This window comes from Mastigoproctus giganteus, chromosome 2, assembly GCF_048544385.1.
Source record: "Mastigoproctus giganteus isolate SK-2022 chromosome 2, ASM4854438v1, whole genome shotgun sequence".
Classification (NCBI taxonomy): domain Eukaryota; kingdom Metazoa; phylum Arthropoda; class Arachnida; order Uropygi; family Thelyphonidae; genus Mastigoproctus; species Mastigoproctus giganteus.
Genome location: NC_143576.1, coordinates 154,552,239 through 154,575,077, shown reverse-complemented (window position 1 = coordinate 154,575,077; position 22,839 = coordinate 154,552,239). Strand labels below are relative to the sequence as shown.

The following is a 22,839-nucleotide window of genomic DNA, read 5'->3' as shown; positions in this document are numbered from 1 at the left end:
AAGTCGTAATAAAATGCTTACGTATTTTATTACGACTATTACGTAACAAAATATTGCTAATGCTTTTTGCTTCTATCGTAAGCAAACTTGTTTTTTGTTTGATTTTCTATCGAAACAGATGACAGCTGTTCCATCTCTTCCAATTCTTTGTGTCTTAATTTAACGAATTTTAATTACACTTTAAGTTGTTCCTGCTATGAAAGTTGTTTTTATGGATCTTTCTAATTCTCAGCGTTGCCTCATTTAGGCCTGTAGCATGTGCAATATCACATGGTCTTTAATTTCGCTCAAAGCGTTTCACAATTTCATATTTTTTTCTCTATCAACAGAGGTGGACTGACCATAAGCCTTGCCGGGGAAACTCCGGTGGGCTGGAGGCCGGTGTTTTGGCCATAAACGCTAATATGAAGCCACTACAAATTTTCTGGGGTAAGAATTTTTGACCCAGTCTGCCTCTGTTTATCGATATTGCTTTTCTTTTTCTCTCTTAATCTGCAGTGTCTTCGCCAGGACACTTCCTTTTCACACCTTTTAAGTATTTTACTAATTTTTAGGGAATAAAGCACAATTACAAAACGAGGAGGCACGCTTGATACACATAAACAAAGCTACGCGCGTGTAGCAACTGAATAAACAACACCGTAAAAGCAGAGATACACTATTAACACTTCACATTTTACTAAAGCACATTTCTGGGGGTTACTACCATAAAACAATTTCCAGTTGCGTTTCTGCTAGTGGAATCTGTTATAAACTGGTAGTAAACTCGATCTAATTGCATTTGCAATTATATCGATAACTGGAATTGTGTTGGTTTTTACGTTATTATGGTGAAATGTGTTTCCCCTTCACTAATATAAAAAACATAAATACATTTTCAGAATCTTCTCTTCATTCCTATCGTGTTGCGTTCGGTTGGGGTGATTCTGCGTTCGACTGCCATTTCTTGTAAACACAAAGGCGAATCGTGCATAAGCGAATTCGGTTCGTGTTATATAAGATATCGTTCCCCTATTTATAAATCGTGTATGATCGAATTCGTGTAATGTAAACACGTGTTATATGAGGACCGACTGTAATGAGAAATCACTAGCAAAGTGTGGGGATAAGGAAACACACAGAGAGAGAGAGAGAGACAGAGAGAGAGAGAGAGAGAAAGAAAGAAAGAAAAGGGCAAATCATGCAATAGTATTAGATACCCCAGCTGATGCTACAGATGAACTCAACAGTTACTTCACAGTGATATTTGCAGAAGAAAAAGCCTTTATGCCAATGGGAAAGTATGGGAGTGAAGTTAAAATATATGTAGTTAATAATATTGAAATTTTACACAATTATATAATGAAAAAACTTTCAAGCCTTCAGATGAGTAAGGCTGCTAGGGTTGGATGGCATATACCTTATAATTTTAAGGGAGGTGACAAATGAGTGCATTGAACCATTAAGGCTAATTATGAGAGCATCACTGGACTCGGGAGAGATTCCGTTGGATTGGAAAAGTGCCAATGTATTGCCAATACATAAAAGTGTTCTAAGAGTGTAGTGAGAAATTACTGATCAGTCAATCTAACTTCAGTAGTAGGGAAAATCATGGAGGCAATGATCAAGGGTGGAATTCAGGATCATTTAGATAGAAATGGGATTCTGAAGGATACATAGCATGGTTTAGTAAAGGGAAAATGGTGTTTAACAAATCTGGTTAGTTATTTTGACAGGGTCACCCATGAGCTGGATTTCAGGAATAATTGACATTGCTTATTTAAATTTTAGCATAGCATTTGACTCAGTCCCACATAAGCGATTACTTTATAAGCTGGAACAGACTGAATCACAGGGAAAATCCTAAGATGGATAGCAGGATGGCGTCAGGGCAGGAGGCTGTGTTAAATGGTTATTCTTCAGATTTGGTTAATGTAAGAAGTGAGGTTCCCGAAGGATCAGTATTGGGACCACTGTTGTTTTTGATTTTCTTTAATGACATCGATGAAGGGATAGAGGGCATGATGTCTAAATTTGCAAATGATGTACTGATCAGCAGAATAGTTAATAATCATTGCCAAGTAGAGCTGCTTCAGTGACCCAGATAGATTTCAGGGATGGTCAGATAAGTGGCAGCTATGCTTTAATTCATCAAAATGCAAGGTCTTACACCTGGGAAACAGTAACCCCAAAATAATTTATACATTTGGTGAAGCTGAACTGAAGTCAGTAATGGAAGAAAAGGAATTGAGAGTTCTGATACAGTCAGACACAAAGTTCTCTGAACATTGTAAACAGGTTGCAAGGAAGGCCCATGGTGTCCTATCGACTATTTATTGAACATTTGCTAGTAGCGATAAGGAAGTCATAATCCCACTGTATAAGCTATTATTAGACCACACTTGGAATACTGTGTTCGAGCATGTAGACTGCACCTAAAAAAAACAGAGCTTCTTGAAAGGGTTCAAAGATGGGTAACTTGCCTGGTGAGATTGGCAAAAGGGTATCCATATGAGGAAAGACTTCGAATATGTGGGTTGCACAGCTCGGAAACTCTGAGAGGCAAAAGTAAAATGAATGGGGACAAAATTTTCACAATTATAAAAGATTCTATAACTAGGGGCCATAAATTCAAGTTACCTGACAGTTTGGGGAAATCCAACGGTCAGCTGGATAGTTACCTACAAGAGGAGGGAAGTGCATAGGTTGTCTATTTCCTTTTCTTTTATTTTTTTGGCTGGTGCAGCATAACCTTAGGCTTCCTTGCACCACATAGCCATTACTAATACTAATAATAACCTGTGGGTGCCAGAAAATTGAATTAGGACAATCCTACAGAAAATGGAGGGACTGCATATGAGAAGATTCCTAGATTAGTGGAGGCAGAACAACAATTCAGCCTTCCACTTAATCTACAAATCCTCTCCCATTTCCACAACATTAGAAGTAATAGAACCGCAGCTTCAATTACATGACTGAGCTTCTGGATGCCCTTCACATCCAAACTAACTATTTAGAAAAATTTGTTTGAAAGGGACAGGTTCAGCACTGCACCCTCTCTCACACCTGTTAGCTCAACCTAATGACAGAGGCTAGCTGGAAGCAATTCCTCTTTTCTATGGCTTTCTCTACTTTATGGCTTCCAACACAAGCAACAGCACTTTCGCTCCTTCAAACTTTGACTCATTACCATGAAGTCTAGGTACCCACTGCACCAGTATACCCCAGTACAGTTATGTTCTAGTGCTCACAGTCAGCTAGTTCTATCAACCAAAATAACCACCTGGAGAATGAATAAAAAATAAAATAAAAAAGACTCAGAATATCTGCCAGAATTTTCAGCCAAAAAAACATTACTATCATCTAGGAAATCACCAACTTCCCTAGATGATAGCCCTCAGAATTCTCCTTTGTTTAGCTAGACTGTGGATCCACATTCTCTGATCATTTCAGCCTTTGCCCAGCACAGTTAACATCTTTATTGACTGTTTTATTTTTCTTAATTTGGTATATTATATAAATAGGCCAAAAGTGTTGTGAGTTTTGGTGGGAAATTGGTACAAGTGTTTCAGGCTGGGAGGTGTAAATGAAACATATGGCTCTCTATGGTCAGAAGACAGGCATTTAATAACTTGGCTAATGACTTCCACCACATGGTAAAATTTAGTGGGTTAACACATTATGTGGTCAGCATCATTACAGCAATTGAGAAATGCATATACAAATCATTCAAAAAAAAAAAAAAAAAAAAAAACACCTACATGAACAACAAAATCTTTATTTTAAAACAATTCTAGTTTGTGGAATGCATCTCTTAGTTATTCTGTATATATATATATATATATATATATTTTCATACTCTGAGGTGATACCAAATTTTTTTAATTTTTCGAACAAAACATGTAAACTGAAAAATAATGTATAGCATTTATTACCATGTATAATATAAACTATATCTTACAGTTCTGTGTATGCCAGTGTGTACACACAGTCTCAGATATATTTTAAATTATACTCTAGCTAGAGATAAATACAACCACATATGCCCCCCCCCTTTACTCTGTGTGCACACAAGTACCTATACAGATGCTTATTACATCCAGATACAAAAATACAATACCACTTCTTCCTACTAAAAATTTTTTTTTTTTCACTAACTGTTCTATACCAATGAAATTTTTAATTAGCATTTGTAACGTGTGTTATTCCAAAATATTCTTTATTTTAAAAGAATTCCAAAGTTAATGGAACATACCTTGTGCATTCTATATATACACTAATGCTCCAAAATTATGCTTTACAAAATAGCCATTTATTTATTAAGTTTTTTTATACAAAAGAATGTAAATCAAAAATAATGTATAACATTACTTTACCACTATATAATATAAATTCTATTTTACATTCTATGTGTTTGCTGCTGTGTATCCAAACATCTACAAACACATGCAGTTTCAATTATACTCTAGCCAGAGATAAATACACCTCTACATATCTCCCTCTCATTCTGTGCATACAAGCACATGCAAACACAGATGCTTACATATCTTCCCACTAACAATTTTGTTTTTCACTAACTGTTCCATCTGGATGACCAAAGTAAGCTTTCTCCGTCATACCAACAAATAAACCAGTATCCACTACACCTAAAAAATATAAAATGAAATAATATAAAACAACAAATAATGAAAAACACTATAACTTAAGCTTACATTAAAAATAAAATTGCATTTTTGCATCAACTGTACTTTATAACAAGAGAAAACACTGAAAATGCATATTTATCACATATTAGAGGACAATATATTTTTTATATTATTTGAGCTTCTAACATTCCATTAACATCTAAAAGGATGCAATATCTTTGCAATATTTCAATTACACAAATATACGGCCTCCGTAGCCGAGTGGTCATGAGCGGGCGTGCAGTGGCACGTGCTCTTTGAGTAGACCAGGTTTCAAGCCCCTGACTGCTGAATACAGTCGATCTGCCAACCCGCACTGGACCAGCGTGGCAGATGATGGTCTATTTCTCTCAGCATGAATTGTTGAGGAGGCTTCCATCCTGCAGTGGGTTGATAATGGCTGCACTTTACTTTACTTTTTACTGTATTTTTCTGGACCACAAAACACTTTTTTTTCAAAAATGTTGCCTAAAATTCTCCTGCATCTTATGGTCTGAAGGTGCATGCAGTAATGCTTTTATTTCTCACTGGAGCTAGAGAAAATATTGTTAAAATATCCAGCTTCTGAAAAAGCTACCAAGCTCTTTAGTGTGACCAGTTCAGATCACAATAAGGGAATCACCAAAATAAAAAAAAAAAAAAGGATAATTACTGAATTAAACAGAGTTACAAAAAACTTGCTATGGGTTTCCACAGTGTTCTGTTCTGAGACCCTCCTGCTGGAGCACAGTTCTGAATGAATGTGGCTATAGGAGACCTTAACTAAGCGGAGTCATTGAAAATCTGGATTAACAATCCCTCTAAATCATTCATTAGCATTAGCATTAGTAGAGGCATTTGATGCAAGAAAGCAAGCTTATGCAGCATCAGCCAAAAAAAAAAATAAAAATAAAAATAAATAAATAAATAAAAAATAACCACTTCCACTTCACCCCTCTGTTCGTTCGAAATACCTGTCCGGCTGAGCCTTAAACTTATTTAGACTATCAACTTCCACGACAAGGGATGGAAGTCTGTTCCACCAACCAATCACCCGCTGGCTAAAGGCAAATTTCCTCACATCTATCCTACATCTGTCTTTCCTCAATTTGAATTTATGCCCTCTCATGTGATTACTCTGAGAAAGAGGAAGACTCCCATCAGCATTGAGCATGCTCAAACCATTCAAGGCTTTATACACCTCTATCAGATCACCTCGCTGGTGCCAAGTCCCCAGACACTGTAATTTGCAAAACTTAAGCCTTTCTTCGTAAGAGAAAGGCTTTAAGAGATTGGCCCCTCTGTTCCAGTCACCAATCTTGTTGCCCTTCTCTGTACTCGTTCCAGCATCTCTACATCCTTCTTGAAATGAGGCCTCCAGACCTGTATGCAGTACTCTAGGTGTGGCCTGACCATTGCCTTATACAAGGGAATAATCACCTCCTTATCCCTGCTAGAAAAATTCCTATATATCACTGACAATACACCATGAGCTACTCTTGCAGCCCGTCTGCACTGCTCAGAGAACTTCATATCTGCCTGCACAACCACCCCCAGGTCCCTTTCATTCTCTACCACTGTCAGTGTAGTACCACAGAGTTGATATGTTGCTCTGGGGTTGCTGTTTCCCATATGTAGTGCTTTACATTTGTCAATGTTAAACTTCATTTGCCACCTCTCAGCCCATCTGCTCAACCTTTCCAAATCCTGTTGCAGTAGCATAGTGTCAGTAGTGTCCTTGACAACCCTGCCAACCTTCGTATCGTCTGCAAACTTGGACATCAAGCTTGATATACCATCATCAATATCATTTATAAATACAGAAAACAATAATGGACCCAATACTGAACCCTGAGGGACTCCACTAATAACATTAGTCCACGATGAGCAGTGTCCATTGATTACCACTCTGTCTTCTCCCCCTCAACCACCCCTTTATCCAATGCAGCAATTTGCCTCCAATGCCACACTGCTCCAATTTGTGCAGTAGTCTTCTATGTGCAACAGTATCAAAAGCCTTTCTAAGATCCAAGTATATAATATCAAAGTTATTCCCTGCATCCAATTCTTTTGTGACTGCATCATAGTATCCAATCAAATTGGTTAGGCAAGACCTCCCCTTAACAAAACCACGCTGTGTCTGAGCTATAACCGAAGTCTTGTCTAGATGATCCTGAAGTGCTTCTTTAACCAGTGCCTCCATTAATTTTCCGGGAACAGAAGTTAAACTAACAGGTCTATAATTACTTGTGTTGCCCTTTGATCCTCCTTTGTGAATTGGGGTCACATTTGCACATCTCCAGTCCATGGGTACTTCCTCTGAGTCCAAGGAAGCTCTCATAATTATGGCTAAGGGTTTGCTTACTTCCTTTAATATAACTGGATAGATCCCATCCACCCCAGGTGCCTTTCTTGTATTTATCTTCAACAATTTCTCCTCCACTTTACTCTCAGTTATTACAATATCATCTAGCTCACTGCCAGTGTTTACTTCATCTATGGCATTCCCCTTCCTGAATAACTCCTCATGTGTGAATGTAGATGCAAAATATTGATTTAGTTTGTTAGCTACCTGAGCAGGATCATCAACAGTTGACCCATCGATATCAAGTGGACCAATCTGATTCATCCCCTTCCTTCTAGAGTTTACATAAGTAAAGAACTCTTTGCTGTTTTTCTTTGCATCCCTTGCCAAAGATTTCTCGTAATCTGCCTTCCCCACCCTAACCTCCTTTGTAACTTGGTTACAGATCAACTTGTATCTATCATAGGCTTCTGTGTCACGTGTTAATTTGTATGTATCCCATGCATTTTTCTTCTCTGCCATATGTCTCATTAGTTCATCTGCCATCCATTTAGGCCTAAACCTTGAACAATATTTCTTAGTTGGTATGTAAAGCCTAGTAGCTTCCAAGACAAGTTCTTTGAATGCTTCCCATTTTGAATTTGCTGTTGGTAACATCATCAGTTGGTCCCACTGTATAGAATTTAAATACTGTCTCAGTCCATCACAGTCGCCTTTACGAAAGAAATAACCCTTCCCTTTACCCCTAATGGTAGTTACCTCTTTGAGTAAATCCCACTTCAGCAAACTGTGATCACTGCCACCTAGTGGTTCATTTATCTGCAGATTCTTAATGCATGAAGAATCACTACTGATAATCAAATCAAGAGTATTACTCCCTCTAGTTGCCTCCCGAACATGCTGATGTAGAAAACAATCTTCCAATAAATCCACAAAAGCCTTGCTAGTGTGTGAGTGACCAGCCCCCAAATTCCAGTCAATATCTGGGAAATTAAAATCCCCCATTATAAGACTCTCTGATTTACTGGCCCACTCTATTTCCCCGTACAGTTTCTTATTATACTCATCAGAGTCAATAGGCCTATAGCACACTCCTACTCTCAATTTTGATCTCCCAATGCTTATGTCATACCAAACTGACTCGACACTGCACTGTCCAGCAATGTCGACTGGCTTTACTTCCTTGGATTTTATGTATTATTTTCCAGGCTGCGGCTCATTCCAATAGAAGCAGTGCAAGAATCACTTTCGCCTTTGCTAGTGGCTACTGTTAATCTATTAGTCCTTGTATCCCCCCAATCTAGCAGTTTTCCGACCCACCTAACACTGCCTCGATAGCATCAGCAAACATTCTTGCACCCTTTCTATTTAAGTGTATCCCATCCCTGTAGAAGCAGTCTCTCCTGTTAACAAGTACAACCAGGCTGAAAAAAATTCCACCCCTTGAGCCTTGCACAATCCTTCCAGGGCCGAATTGATCGACAGGGCTCTCATCATATACTCCCTCCTATCGTGTCTGGGCAGAATTGCAGACACTTTCAAATTCAACCCTAATTCACGGCTATTTTTCAACGGTGACCTGTACTTGTTAAGTAATTCCGTCGGTCTCCTACTCTTAATATCATTAGTGCCAACCTGTACAACTATATCACCTTTTGTGCCCTTAAAAGATGATATCCGCTCTACAACGTCATCAACCTTTGCCCCTGGCAGACATACCCTGGTCCTGTTCCACCTATCCGTTTTACGAAGCATGTTTCCCGTTTCCCTGACAATAGAGTCACCAACAACTACTAGTTCCTTTGGGACCAGCGCATTCTGCCTTGGGGGCTGCCCCTGTGTTGCGTGATGACCAAGTGCAAGCTCTGGCATTGGTGTGGGCAGCTGAGAGCTTGATGGGCCCCTCACTTTTAATCCTTCGAGGGCATCTACCCTGTCCTTCAAGCTCTCATATAGGCCCATAACAAAGCTGAGTTGTCGCCTGATTTCCTTACACTCCTTGCATCGCGCGCGCACACAAAGACATCCCCCATGGCAGTATCATGTCCCGTACCTGACTGCTCCACAAACATCAAGCAAGTAGTGCATTTTAATAGGCTGTGATTCAGAGGGCAACTGACCCCCCTCAGCTCTCCCCTGAGCCACAGCACTCCCATTAGCTTGAGCCTTTTGCTTTGCTGCTCTGGTCAGAGTCATGATTTCGATTTAAATTTCAATAAAATTTCAATTTCAGTACAAAATTAAAACCCTAAACTTATATCTCAACACAGTTATAACGCTATGTTTCAGTATCGAGTGTTATCTACGAAATCCCTTTATATAACTTCCGTATCAAGTTAAGTATTAATTATTTATTTTTTACTAATTATTTATGTTACGTAACCCAAGTCGTTATATGTATAGTTAAAAGTACAATTTAACTGACAATGAAGTTCAATAAGAGTAATTGACAATATTATGTACTATACTATATTAAGCTTATGCTATCTATTTCGAGATATTTTGTATCGCGTAACAATGGCGGCTATTTACGAACGGTAAACACGTGGATTTGATACCCTTTCCGATACTAAATAATACCTACAAAATCTCTATCTAAGTTACTTTAATCTAAGTATCGTAAATAAGAATATAAAACTACTCTAGAAAATAAGTTAATATGCCAATTTAAGCTAATAAAACAGAAAAAACTTCTCTGTTCCAGGAGTGGCAAAAATGTATGTCCGCACAGGCTACTCTCATTCTCGAACTCCTTTTCATTCATGAGGAATGGACTAAATAGACAGATGAAGGAATCAAATCATGATTTGACAACACAGAAGAAACGAAGCAGCCAACAATTTCACACGTGTGTGAATGGATGAAAAAGTTGTGGGAGTTAGAGAAACATGAGACAGTTGACAAGTCATGGCCTTGATTGCACCAAAAATGATTCATCCATTTAATTAAGTAAAAGTTCATACCATAGCATCAGTAGGCGCCTCCATAGCCAGGTGGGAAGGAGCAGCAGTGCGTAGCACACGCTTCTTGATTAGACCAGGGTTCGAGCCCGTCACCACCAAATACGGAGGATGCGGAAAGGTCAGGGAATGACCACCGCATATCCCGAAGCAATATAGCCTTAGTAATGCTCCTAAAAACCAAACAACAGTAACAATAGCATCAGTAATGATGACTGTGTGGCAGTAGGGGAAAAAAATTTTTGGAGCTCTATAACAAGTAAAAGTTTTGTTCTACAGATATTTTGTTTATTAAGCAATACTAAACTTGTGTTTAAAATACAGTAAACCATTATATAGTATACATTCCTGCTCGTAATGCTATCCCACTTTTAGTGGCTCTTCTCATATGGTCCAATGGTCAATCCTATGAAGTGCTATGCAGTTTTTAACATCTATAGTTCTCACATTTTAAATGCTTTCCATACTTGTATTACTTTTTTTTAAGGTTCCCAAAAGGAATAAATCTGAACTCAAGGTGATGAACCGAGCTACATATGCAAACTGGACAACTCTAAAGCACTTTCAGATTTCTGACAAGAGGTCTTTAAAGGAAAACAATGTTGGCTCCACCTTCTAGGCCCTCACAGACCTCAAGCTCAACTTCCAATCATCCCTAGGCAGAGCAGGTGTCCTGATAGGGATGACTGAACCTAAATGAACCCACTAAAAAAAACCCTGCTTCCTGGCAACCTCAAAAATCCAGTTATTATTGCTGACAGGTGGTTCTGTTCTCCCCCACTATGTGATTCCCTTGCTGCTGGTGGGATTCCACTACCACTAGAGTGGCAGCTGACAGTGCAAACCTCTTCCAGTGTGGGAATTTTTACTTAACATCAGATTTCCCTCTTCCGCCATGTTCAAGAAGACCTGCTGATGTGGGTGACTCCTGTGTGGTATGACAAATTGTTTTATTGCACACTGTGAGGCTGTGGTACTCAACACCCTACTGCTCCTTGGTCTCCTTCATGTTGGATTTGTACCATATTGCTGACAATGATTTTATCAATGTGGAATTCATCTTTCTGCAAATGTTGCCTTCTCTCTACCATGGGCACCTGCTCTTCGACATTGCTATAATATGCCATCCTTAGCTGGCAGTCAAGAATACACTATACTACACCTTAACTAGGTACTAACACTGGTCGACTGCTCCACAAGCAAGGTATATCTCCTCCTCCTTGAGAGGATTACAGACATAGGAAACTTCCACGTGGGACTGCTGATGGTGTACCACCAACACTGCAGAATTGTGCTTTCTTCTGGCTGATACTGACCCTTTCAATATGGGGATCACCATCCCTGCCTATGGTATTCTTTCCACTGTGAGCTTTGTCCTGTATGAACATGGCAGCTTGCTCTAATGGTCATACAGTTTAATAATATTAATCTTCTCCCGCCAGAACCTTTTCTGCTGGCACCACATTGTGGTGTGGGATTCATGTGTGTAAAGTACAGCCCCTACTTCTCAATCTTCCATCCTATAAAAGCTTGTTGATACTAGATTGCCAGTATGGGACTGATGGTCAAGTTATAGCTGCTGATCTTCCATAAACTATTTCTGCTGACACTGGGCCTTTCCAGTGTAGGAGCTTGCTGATGTCATCACCTACTTGAGTGATGTGGGATGTTTTTTTGAATAGGGAAATGACACTATCCCAACTCCTGTCTCCTTTTACTTCTTCACTCTTCTACTTCTCATTCTTTGATGTGCACCCTCCTATCATCTCCCTAGCTTCATAACTGTCTCCACCCTGCCTCTGTTACAATAACTTGCTGATTTCATCACCCCTTCTCTTTTTTACAGATATCCTCTGGTCTAGCTCACCATGCCCCAGTAAGGGGTGAACTTACCCCACCATGAAATGATCAGTCTCCTCACAGCAAAGGGTGGGCACTAAGATGCTGTTCTTTGTAACATTAGCTTCCTGGTAGCTAAAATGCCAGTGATACAACACAACACATCCCACCAATTCACAGTACCCATACTAAACACACAAATGGTTTTGACAGGTTAAGCATCAACTCAAGAGGTAGACTGGAGTTGAGGGAAAGCTCTAGACCTGCAAAGACAATGACACAACACATGATGGTCTTTCTGTTAATGTACTCTACATATTAAAATTCTACATCCCATGTGTCTGAGTGGCACCATGTTTCTGATATCTCTATAATGTAACTTCAAAATTATTCAAAATTTTACTATACTTCTAGCATTTGTGTATAATGCAATTAATGTGCACCTGTTTTTGCTCCTAATAACCATAACATAACACATCTCATGTAAGTACTTGTCCCACGAGGGCCAACAGTAGGTCCCTTGTAATTCTCCATGCTATTTCCTGGCTTTTACATATCCCACTAGAAGTGTGGGGTAACAAGAATCAGGAATTTGGAGGCCAATCAAGATGGATAATATCTTCACTGTGTTTCTTGAAGCACTTCTGCATAGTGTTGTTGTTGTTATTTGGTTTTTAGGAGCATTAGCAACTAAGGCCATGTTGCTCCGGTGCAGTGGTCATTCCCTGACCTTTCCGCATGCTCCGTATTTGGTGGTGACGGGCTCGAACCCCGGTCTAATCAAGAAGCGTGTGCTACGCACTGCTGCTCCTTCCCACCTGGCTACGGAGGCGCCGAAACCTGCATAGTGTGTGCCTGATGACATGGTGCATTATCATCTTGGAAGATCCTGTTTCTGTCTGGGAAAAAATGCAACATGGGAGGAGGGGTTATGCTGTTAGTTAAGAAACACATAAAATCTAAGGAAGTGCATCCAATTGATGTCGGTGGACAATGCAATGTTGAGTCTGTTTGGTGTGACATAAGCAGTGAGAAAGGAAAAATGAGAGTAGGTGTGTGCTATAGGCCTAATGAATCTGATGAGTATAATGAGCAATTGTGCAGAGAAATAGAGTGGGCAGTAAATCAGTGTCTCATAATGGGGGATTTTTAATTTCCCACAGATTGACTGGAATTTGTGGGATGGCCACTCACACACTAGCAAGGCTTTTGTGGATTTATTGGATGATTTTTATCTACAGCAGCATGTTCAGGAGGTAACAATACTCTTGATCTGATTAGATTTGACATTTGGTTTTTAGGAGCATTAGCAACTAAGGCCATATTGCTCTGGGGATATGCGGTGGTCATTCCCTGACCTTTCCGCATCATCCGTATTTAGTGGTTACGGGCTCGAACCCCAGTCTAATCAAGAAGCATGTGCTACGCACTGCTGCTCCTGCCCACCTGGCTACAGAGGCACCAATTAAAACATATAATTTATGACCACAAATACTTGTACATGCATGCACATGTGTTTTAATATTTTCTCTCCATAAAATTCACATGTTTAGATGTTCCACTAATAATATATTCACTATATATTTTACTTGAAAACCACAATAACTTACCAGGTATCATTTTAATCTCTTGATTTATCTCCTTCCAGTTGCCAGGTTCTGTAAACTTCCAGTCCAAAATGAAATTGCCATTGTCTGTCACAACAGGTCCCTTATAAAAAAAACCATAATAAATGTATTATAAACATTAAAATTTTACACTAATGAAAAATTACAAAAAAAAAAAAAAATTAATTTCTAGAATGATGTATAAACAAAGCTTGACCAATCCAAGCAATCCATGAGAACCTGAATAATGAATACTAAAGAAGGTGACAGAAGTATATCTTTTTGATATTTTAAGCTTGTTGATTTGAAACTAAAGAAAACTATTTTAAAAAATTTTAGATGCTTGTGTTTATCTCATCGTTATTAACTGAGATACATTGGATCTGCCAGTTAATCCTGTATCAGTCGTGTGAAAATTTGAAATTCCTCTGTATAAAATTTGAAAAATCAGCAAAAATATAGTTCAAAATTGTTCATGTTTTTTTTCATGCTACCTAAAACCTTGATCTTTTCTGAATACAGCTGTTAAAAATCCATATTCTATATTAAAAAACATATTTTAAATCAATTTTTGAAAATTAAAGCTCACTTCAGATCTGACAGAGAGTGAATGCAAATTTAAAACCCCACCCTTCAATGCATGCTTTTGATTCAAGGAGAGCATATCAATAACAAGAGTGCACACTAAGTGCATGCATAAAAACAGTCTGATTCCATTGGTTGCACTGATATCAAGAAGCCAGAGAGCATTACCAATTAGAAGAAGACATGAGGTAATAAAGTGAAGTTGTAATAACTCTTCACAACATATGTAAATCAACACATGCATATAATTAGATTGAACTTAATCATGAATTTTTCCTAATTGTGCAACAGTTAACAGACATTTCTGAAATTTTTTGTAGACACTTCAAAGAAACCTTTTTTTCAACCACATTTCGAGGTGAACCTGATCGAAGTGAACAAGGCTCTGAGAGGAGAAAGTAAAACTGAATGAGCCTGAAATTTCACTGTTAATAAATGATTCCAGAACTTCTGGTCATAAATTTAAATTACACAGAAAGAGGTATAGACTGGGTGCAGGAAGCTTTCTTTTAGGCAGCAAGTTGTTGATTGCTAGAATAAGTTTCCTCCATGGGGCATTTGAAGCTGACAGTTTGATGAGTTTGAAAGGTCAGCTGGATAGGTAAGCACAGGAGGAGAGAGTCAAATAGGTAGTTTATTTTCATTTTTCTTCCTTTTTATTTTTCTGTATTTATTATTATTTTACTGTTTATTTTTTATTTATTTTTTGGCAAAAAATTTTTGCAGCAAAAGCATGAGGTTTCCTTGCATTGTGGGGCTAATACTGATATTAACTCTATTACAAAAATTGCTACCTGTTTTCCAAAAAATGGGCTCCCAAAAAACAAAATCCTCTTGAACCAGAGTGGTATGAACTTGATTATTCTACTGTGAGGCCCAAATCAAGGGTCCAACACCTGTATAGTTACTATAAAGTTCACTGACAGCAGGTCACTGATGGTTCTTAGTAAGCTATATTTGTCTCTATGACAATCACCTGTTTTTTTTTTTTTTTTCAGTGGCTCATATTCATCTAATAATGCACCAAGTCTTATCTGAGTTCAGTACATTCCTTACATTAGGGGGAAAATATACAATTGAACTAGCATTGCCCATTAGATTGATCTTGAAATACAAGCTACAGCCCACATGAACCCAAAACATATGAATTACCTACATCTATTTCCATCAGAGCAGGTCATACAGTCATGTTTTGTAGCAACCATTATTAAGGTAAGAATTAAATTACAAAATATCACAGAATATAGTTCATGAATTACCAAAATTAAATTTACAAAAATTAACTACTGAATTCTTTACTCAAACCTCTAATCCTTTAGAATATAATCTACCAAGCAAAAGAGCAATGCGAGATGCATCCATTCTCTACTCCAAACTGAAAGTTTTTTTTTAAATGGGACACATAAACCACTTGTCAATAACAAAGTTTTAGTTTTATTGAAGCATAAGCTATAAAGTCGTTGGTGCAAAGCTCTCAACTTAAGAAACATTTATAGACTGTTTCAAGTCCTTCTTCAGGCCAAATGGGAGTAGAGGACTGATGGGTCTTAGTAAGCTACATACAAGAAAATCTTTTCTTATATGTATCTTGGTGCCATTGGAGGCATCCACACTCTGCCATTTTTACTAAGAATCATCAGCCCTTCTCCCCATGTGGCCCAAAGAAGGGTTCTATACAGGATCCAAAATGCATCCTATTAAGATTTAAATTGAGAATACTGGATCAAGGGGTCAAGTTTTTAATAAAACTAAAATTTTATTACCAACATGTGAATCAATTGCTTTCTTCTCATTTAAAATACAGCAGAAAAAAAAAAAAAAAAAAAAAAACATTATCTGGAAGTCAGTTAACCAGAATGGAAATCTAACTTTAAAGTTTCATTGTTACAAATAACAGAGGATAGCAATGTAAATAAAGTTCCAATCATATACTTTCAATCATATACTTAAGCTACATTTTTAAAATGTTTTTTTTTTTTAAATTAAGCAATAAAACTAATTAGAATTATGAAATATTATTACAGTAACTACCACTTATTGTTATTTCTGTTTATTGTTATGAGCCACTTATTGAAATTTAATAAGACATTCTGAAACCAAACACTAAATAGAACCTAGAACCTACTAATTTGTATTTTTATGATATGTGGTTTGGAGTACCTGTGTCTCCCCTTCCCCAATTCAACAGTGAAATTTACTGCCTATTTGTTCAGAGAATAGTTTTGCTGCATTTGATGATGGCTCTGAAAGTGAAGAACAGCACACACAAGTGTGATGTTCTTCAATTCGAAGGAAATCTCAATCTTTGAAAGAATTAAAAATGGGGAGCCTATGGCAAAATTTGATAAAGAATTTAAATGTAGAATTATCTATAACTAACAACTTTAAAATGAATGATTCTTCAGTTTTAAATTTTGTCTGAACAATATTTCCCTTGACAGCTATACAGGGGTAAGGAAAAAAATGAAAAATGCAGAAGAAAAATTTTAGTTATGCTGTCTTTATGTCATTCCTATAAAAGCCAAATCCAGACTAACCAATCTCTGGTCTTACAACAAAAAATTAAGTGTCCTGCAGAATTAAAGCAAGCCCTGGACAGGTTAAAAATTTCAAATCAAGTCATCAATTGGTGATAAGAAATTAGAATTTAACTTTTCCTAATTGTGCAATAATTAACACAATTCACATAGCTGACATTTGTGTAATTGAATTCTGCAGAGAATTCAAAGAAAGCATTTTCAACAACAGGTATTAGGGATTTTAGCTGTGTGAATGAAGTAGATATAGAACAAATTGCTGAAATATTGCTGGGTTGAAATGACCCCATGTGACTATTATCATCATAAGCCATTTTCAATCCACAGCAGGATGAAGGCCTCTGCAGCAACTTTCCAGTTCCTTCTGTTTTGTGCAATGGCCATCCATTTACTACCCACAAACTCGAATTTCATCTATCCATCTCCACCGTTGTCTTCCAGGTTTTCTTCTAGCTCCTCTTGGGTACCATTCTGTTCTGTTATTTTCTTAGTCCATCTGTCATCATGTCTTCGAACTATGTGTCCTGCCCAAGACCATTTTAGTTCTTTAGTTTTGATAAGAATGTCCTTTACTTGAGTTTGCTGTCTAATCCATGTGTTTCTCTTCTTATCTAACAGTCTGATTCCCAATATAATGCAAATATTATAGTTTATCAATCATTATTATTTTTATACTGATATTTAAATCAATAAGGTAGACGATAACAATATTCACCTACATGTTGATTAATATTCCTACTTTTAACATATGTAGAGCATTATACTGTACAGAGTCAGTATGTTCTTCAAATGGCACAAATTTATAAATATATTTCTAATAGTTTTTTTTTTTTTTTTTACTTTTTAAATTTTTGTAAGGGTAATTAATGGAGCTACTATTTTATCTATATCACATTACAGTATTTCAAAAATGTCTAGTGGAAAAGGGTTTTTTTTTTTTTTTTTAACTATTTCTGAGCTGATGAAAACAAGATTCCAATAAACAGCATTTGAACATTAGCACAGTCATAAAAATAGGCAATTTGCTGATCAGTAAAAGTGGTTCTTATTTCATAAAGCAGCCATAATGAATTTTATTGCAAGTTGTGCAAGCATTTGTTCAAAGATAAGTATTACTACCTTTATAAACAAACTGCATTATAACATCAAAATACTGTATAACCAGCAGTGCCCATTTCGGCAATTCAATGTCCATATTGATTGCCAGTAGAAAATTGCTGGCAGCACAAATAAAGTGGAAATGAGAATGGCCAAAGAAAGTAAAACTTTCTGCACAACCTCCAAATGAGAATTTTATAAAAAAGATTGGCAGAATTTTAATGAGTTATTTCTATTGGCTGAGAACAAGGGAAATTAAAGTGAGACTTCAAAAGTTTCTGCACATTCTCTGTAATATTTAAATGTACTACATGTATATAAGAGGAAACAAGAGAAAGCAATAATCTTCGTCTGATTATCAGCAGAAACTCTTTGTGAATTAAGAAATTACACAAAGAAATAGATGCAATGATAACAGTTGTATTGAAGTGGGAATTACTTAAAAGTGTAACTTCTGTCAAGGAAAAAGGGAGCGACTACATTGGTTTCAGACAGTTTTTAAATTCTTTTCAGTGGGACAAACCGATAATGTTACCAACTGCAAATTTTAAACAAGATCCAAGGCAGTAATTATAGAAGCTAGTGAGATTTTTATATCAACTAAGAGATACTGTTTCAGGTTCAGATTTAAATGGATGACAAAGGAAGTGATAAGACTAGTGACATGTAAGAAAAATGCACAAGATGATTATAAATTATTGATGTTGTTTGTTTGTTATTTGGTTTTTAGGAGCATTAGCAACTAAGGCCATATTGCTCCAGGATATGCGATGGTCATTCCCTGACCTTTCTACATCCTCCGTATTTGGTGTTGACAGGCTCGAACCAGGGTCTAATCAAGAAGTGTGTGCTACGCACTGCTGCTCCTTCCCATCTGGCTACGGAGGCGCCTATAATAATAAATTATTGAGGGACACAGAAACATACAATAAGTACAAATCAGTCTGCAATCAAGTTACAATGGGCATTAGACAGACTGAGAAACATTGAGATGTCTTTATCTAGGAATGAAAGAAAAATAGCATAGAGTTCTTTGCTTATATTAACACTAGAATGAAAGGAACAGGGAACATTGTCCACTAGATATAAAGGGCATAACTATCAATGGTTCTATCCTGGTTACTGATAAACTGAATAAGTATTTTGCATCTATATCCACAAAATGTTTAGGTATGTAATACCAGACATTATACTAACTTATAACTGGGTCTAAATGTTATTGTCATAACTGAAAAGAAAGTGGGGGAAAAAAAGTGCTGAAGTTAAAGAAATAAATAAGTCACCTGGGCAATCCATCTAGTTATATTAAAATATGCAGCAAAAGAGGGGAGGTTCCTATAGATTGGAGATTTGTGAAAGTCTATTCTATTCACAGAGGAGAAATCAAAGTATCACACAAGCAATTTTACACCTATAAAATTGATTTCTATTCCAGGGAAAATTGATGAAGTCAGTGGTTAAAGAAATACTTCATGTTCATCTAACAGGAATAGAATTATATGGAAATCACAGCATGGGTTTGTTAAGGGGGATTGTGACTGACCAATCTGATGAGCTACTATGATGCAGAAAGTTAGGAACTGGATGCAAACTTGACATCACACACAAGGTACATTCAAAAAGTTCCTGGAATTTTACCATAAAAAAAAAAAAAAAAAAAACTTTATTGACCTAACTTTAATCACCTTCCTTCTGTGTGCGTGCACATACACTTGCTCCATCAGTCTTCCCAATCTTTGAAACATTCATTAAAATTGTGTTTTTTTAGCACACATTGAGCCGGCATTTTCTTTGATGTCATCTATTGTAGTGAACCAATGACCCCAAAGCTCCATTTGGAGTTTGGGAAACAGCCACAAGTCAAACAGTACAAGGTCATGGAAGTAGGAAGCTGCTGCACGACTGGTTTTTTTTTTTTTCACACCCAAAAACTGTTGCACTGCCATTGCTGTGTGACTGGACACATATTGTCATTGTGCAGGATCCAGCCATCCTTCCATTTTTGAGGTACACTTCACATTCTCATGTAAACATGTCAAAACTTCAATGTAGTAAGCAGCAGTAATGCTTCTCCCCAGTCACAAATTTGTGGTGCACTATAGGATCATCATCATAAAAAAAAACCACAATCAGAATGCCTTGCACAAGACTTCCTGAGCTGTGGGGGACATCTTTGTGTCCCATTCGGATGATCCCACATTGGTCTTGAGGTTGTAGGCAAATACCCAATTCTCACCTTCAGCAACCACTTTAAAAAAAAAATGTTCTTGTTTATACTCCAGCATGACCACCAGTCAGTAGAATTTACAATAAATCAATCAATACATATTGTTAATCTTATTTAGCAGTCACGGGCTAGAACCCCAGTCCACTCAAAGAGCGTGGGCTACCGCACTCGTGCTCCTGACCACTTGGCTACGTCAGATGCTTGGATTCTGCATAGATTTTTCAAACCAATCACCTGCAATGGATTTGCTGCAGTCCATTTGATCATCCAACAGCTAGCATGGAACAAAATTTACAAACACATGACATCTTTAAAGCTTACATCAGGATTGTATGTATTGAGACTACAGACAGTTCAATTTCATGAGCAATCTCATTCATTCGCCTATCATTTCACACAAGTTACTTCACTTTTGTGACATTTTCGTCTTTTTCATGGCACTGAAGGGCATGCACTGCGAAGTTCACCTTCCAGTGTTTCCTACATGTTTTTAAACCAATTCGACCACTCATAAATTGCTGTTTTCTTCAAAGCATCATCTCCATAACTTTCCGAAATGCTTGCTGCATCTCTGTAGCACTTTTTAAGTTTAAAGAACTTGATGTTACCATGCTGTTTAGACTGTGGCATTCCACAATCAATCAGCTGTGACACACAAGTGAAGTGGTCGAGCCAGTTCCCACTTGGCATGTGTGCACACAAGGTCAACTTCAACACTTCATGAAACCTTATGACTGTAGTGCAAACCATTTAAATACCAGGACGTGATTGTGGGAACTTTTTGAAATGTGCTACATATTTTGATTTTAGTAAAGCTTTTGATACCATTCAAAATGAAAGACTGCTATACAAATTGGAGCAGTGTGGCATTAGGGGCGAGTACTGCTATGAATAAGAGCTGGTTGAGTGGCAAGGAGATAATGCCACTCAACCAGTGGTGGTTATAAATGGGTATTGCTCTTCTCTGATTAATGTTATTGTAATCCCTCAGGGTTCCATGCTGGGACCTTACTGTTTTACATTATTTATTAATGATATTGATGAAGGCAGCATAAGAAGCTTATTGTCTAAGTATGCAGATGATACAAAGGTCGGCAAGGTGGTTAATAACAGGAATAAAAGCACAGCAAGACCTATAAAAATTAGGCAGATGAACTGGGAAATGGCAACTGAGCTTTAACATAAAAAAATGCAAGATACTACATATGGGCAGCAGAAATCCCAGAATAAAATAACAATTAAGTGGCACCACACAATGTAGTGGAGAAGAAAAATGACTTGGCAGGGGGGGGGGGTAATTGTACAGTCCAACATGAAGTTCTCTGAGCAGCAGACAGGCTAGTAGGACAGCTTACAAGATCTATCAATGATATACAAGATTTTGACTGTACCGACAAGTAAGCCAACAGGCAGCATCTTGAATGCCACATACAGGTCTGAAATCCTCATTTTAGGAAATGGATATTTTGGAACAGATACAGTGAACACAACACACCAAAAAGGTTAGTCAGGGACACAAAAGGCTACCCTCCCTTACCAAGAAATACTTCAGTTCTGCAAACTGCAGTGCTTGGAAACTGGGCCCTTGCAAGAAGACCTGATTGAAGTTAAGGCTTTAAGTGGTGAACTTAATGATAATGGAATTCTTGCTCTTTCTCTGAAAACACACATACACACAAGGGGACATAAACTTAAACTGAAAAAGGTTGGCTGCAGGATAATATGTGAAAATTTTCTTTCAGACAGAGATAATTGATTATTGGAACAAACTACCATTTGAAATTGTAGAAGCTGGTAGTTTGCTGATGCTGCATAAGTCTGCTTCCTTGCATCATTTGCCACTAATAATAATAAAAAAAACCTATTTTAAAATAAGCCACAAGGACTGCTCAGACCCTAGCATTATTAGATACTAAAGTATCTGGCACTGCCAAATATTCCAATACCTAATAATTTATAGTATCTAATCGCTGTTATTGCTATTTGTAAGATATCATATGTACTAACTCTGAACATTACTCACAGCTTTCATTTTAGCCATTCTCAGTTCAGCAACACCACCGAATAATTTTTTCAAACGCTGCTGTATTGGAACATAAGCCATTGGAATTACTTCAATTGGAATGCCTTTAGTCCAGTTTTCTCCTAACTGTTTTGAATCTTTCCTAAGGAAAAAAAAATATATAAATAATATAATGCAATATAATAATAATGCCAAATTTAGTAATCTACAGTCTAATGCAATGGTTTTCAACCAAGGTGCCACGTAATTTGGATTTAAGTTAATTAAACTTATCTTTTTTTTAATTTCTATATTTATTTCATTATAAAAAGATGTATAGTATCTTTTTATTTTGTGGTAGCCTGTAATTGATGTTTATTTAATACCTCTATATAAAGAATAAAATTATTATATATATAATTTCTATTATGAATTGTAATTTTGTTTATAGCTATATTATTGTAATAACAACTATCATATAACATATTTTTTAATATTATACACAGAGAGAGAGAGAGAGAGAGAGAGAGAAAATTGGATCTAAAGGCTGAAAATTGAGTAGGGGTGCTGTTATTAAAAAAAAAGGTCAAAACCACTGGTCTATTGCAATGTGTCATCTTTTATCTTCTCAACCTTCAACCCACATACAGTACCATATATGTCCTAATACTTTTCATTTGGAGTTTTCATTAAAAAAAGGGGGGCCTAAGTGGCTGTTTCAAAGCACCATTTTAAATACTTTTGAAAAATAAGAAACTATTTTCTCACCAAATTTTTTAAAATGAATTAAAAAAAAAAAAAAAAACAATTTCTTAAACATATATAAAGTGGCAAGATACAATATTTTTGAGTAATTTTTTTTTCTAAAAATTTAAAAGTAATATTCAAAAATACAAGGGTATGGTAATTTAAAGGTGGTAGATGACTCATCAACCAGTGCAAAACCACCACTTTGCTTATTGGAGGCTTGAAGTGGTGAAACCCATGTTTAGTCTCTAGAGCAAAGTTTCCGGCATTCCCCCCCCCCCCACATACT

At 37.0% G+C, this 22,839-nt stretch overlaps 1 protein-coding gene across 1 annotated transcript in view; it reads right to left on the bottom strand.

Annotated features, from left to right (window-relative positions):
* Positions 1 to 4,328: 4,328 nt before the first annotated feature.
* Rpi (Ribose-5-phosphate isomerase) overlaps positions 4,329 to 22,839 on the bottom strand; it is a 59,410-nt gene continuing 40,899 nt past the window's right edge. Inside the window, exons 6-8 of the mRNA XM_090368728.1 lie at positions 21,825 to 21,966; positions 13,358 to 13,457; positions 4,329 to 4,625 (exon numbers count right to left, since the gene is read on the bottom strand). Coding sequence (XP_090224854.1) covers positions 4,534 to 4,625; positions 13,358 to 13,457; positions 21,825 to 21,966 — 334 coding nt within the window. The 3' untranslated portion in view covers positions 4,329 to 4,533. The remainder of the gene's footprint in view (positions 4,626 to 13,357; positions 13,458 to 21,824; positions 21,967 to 22,839) is intronic.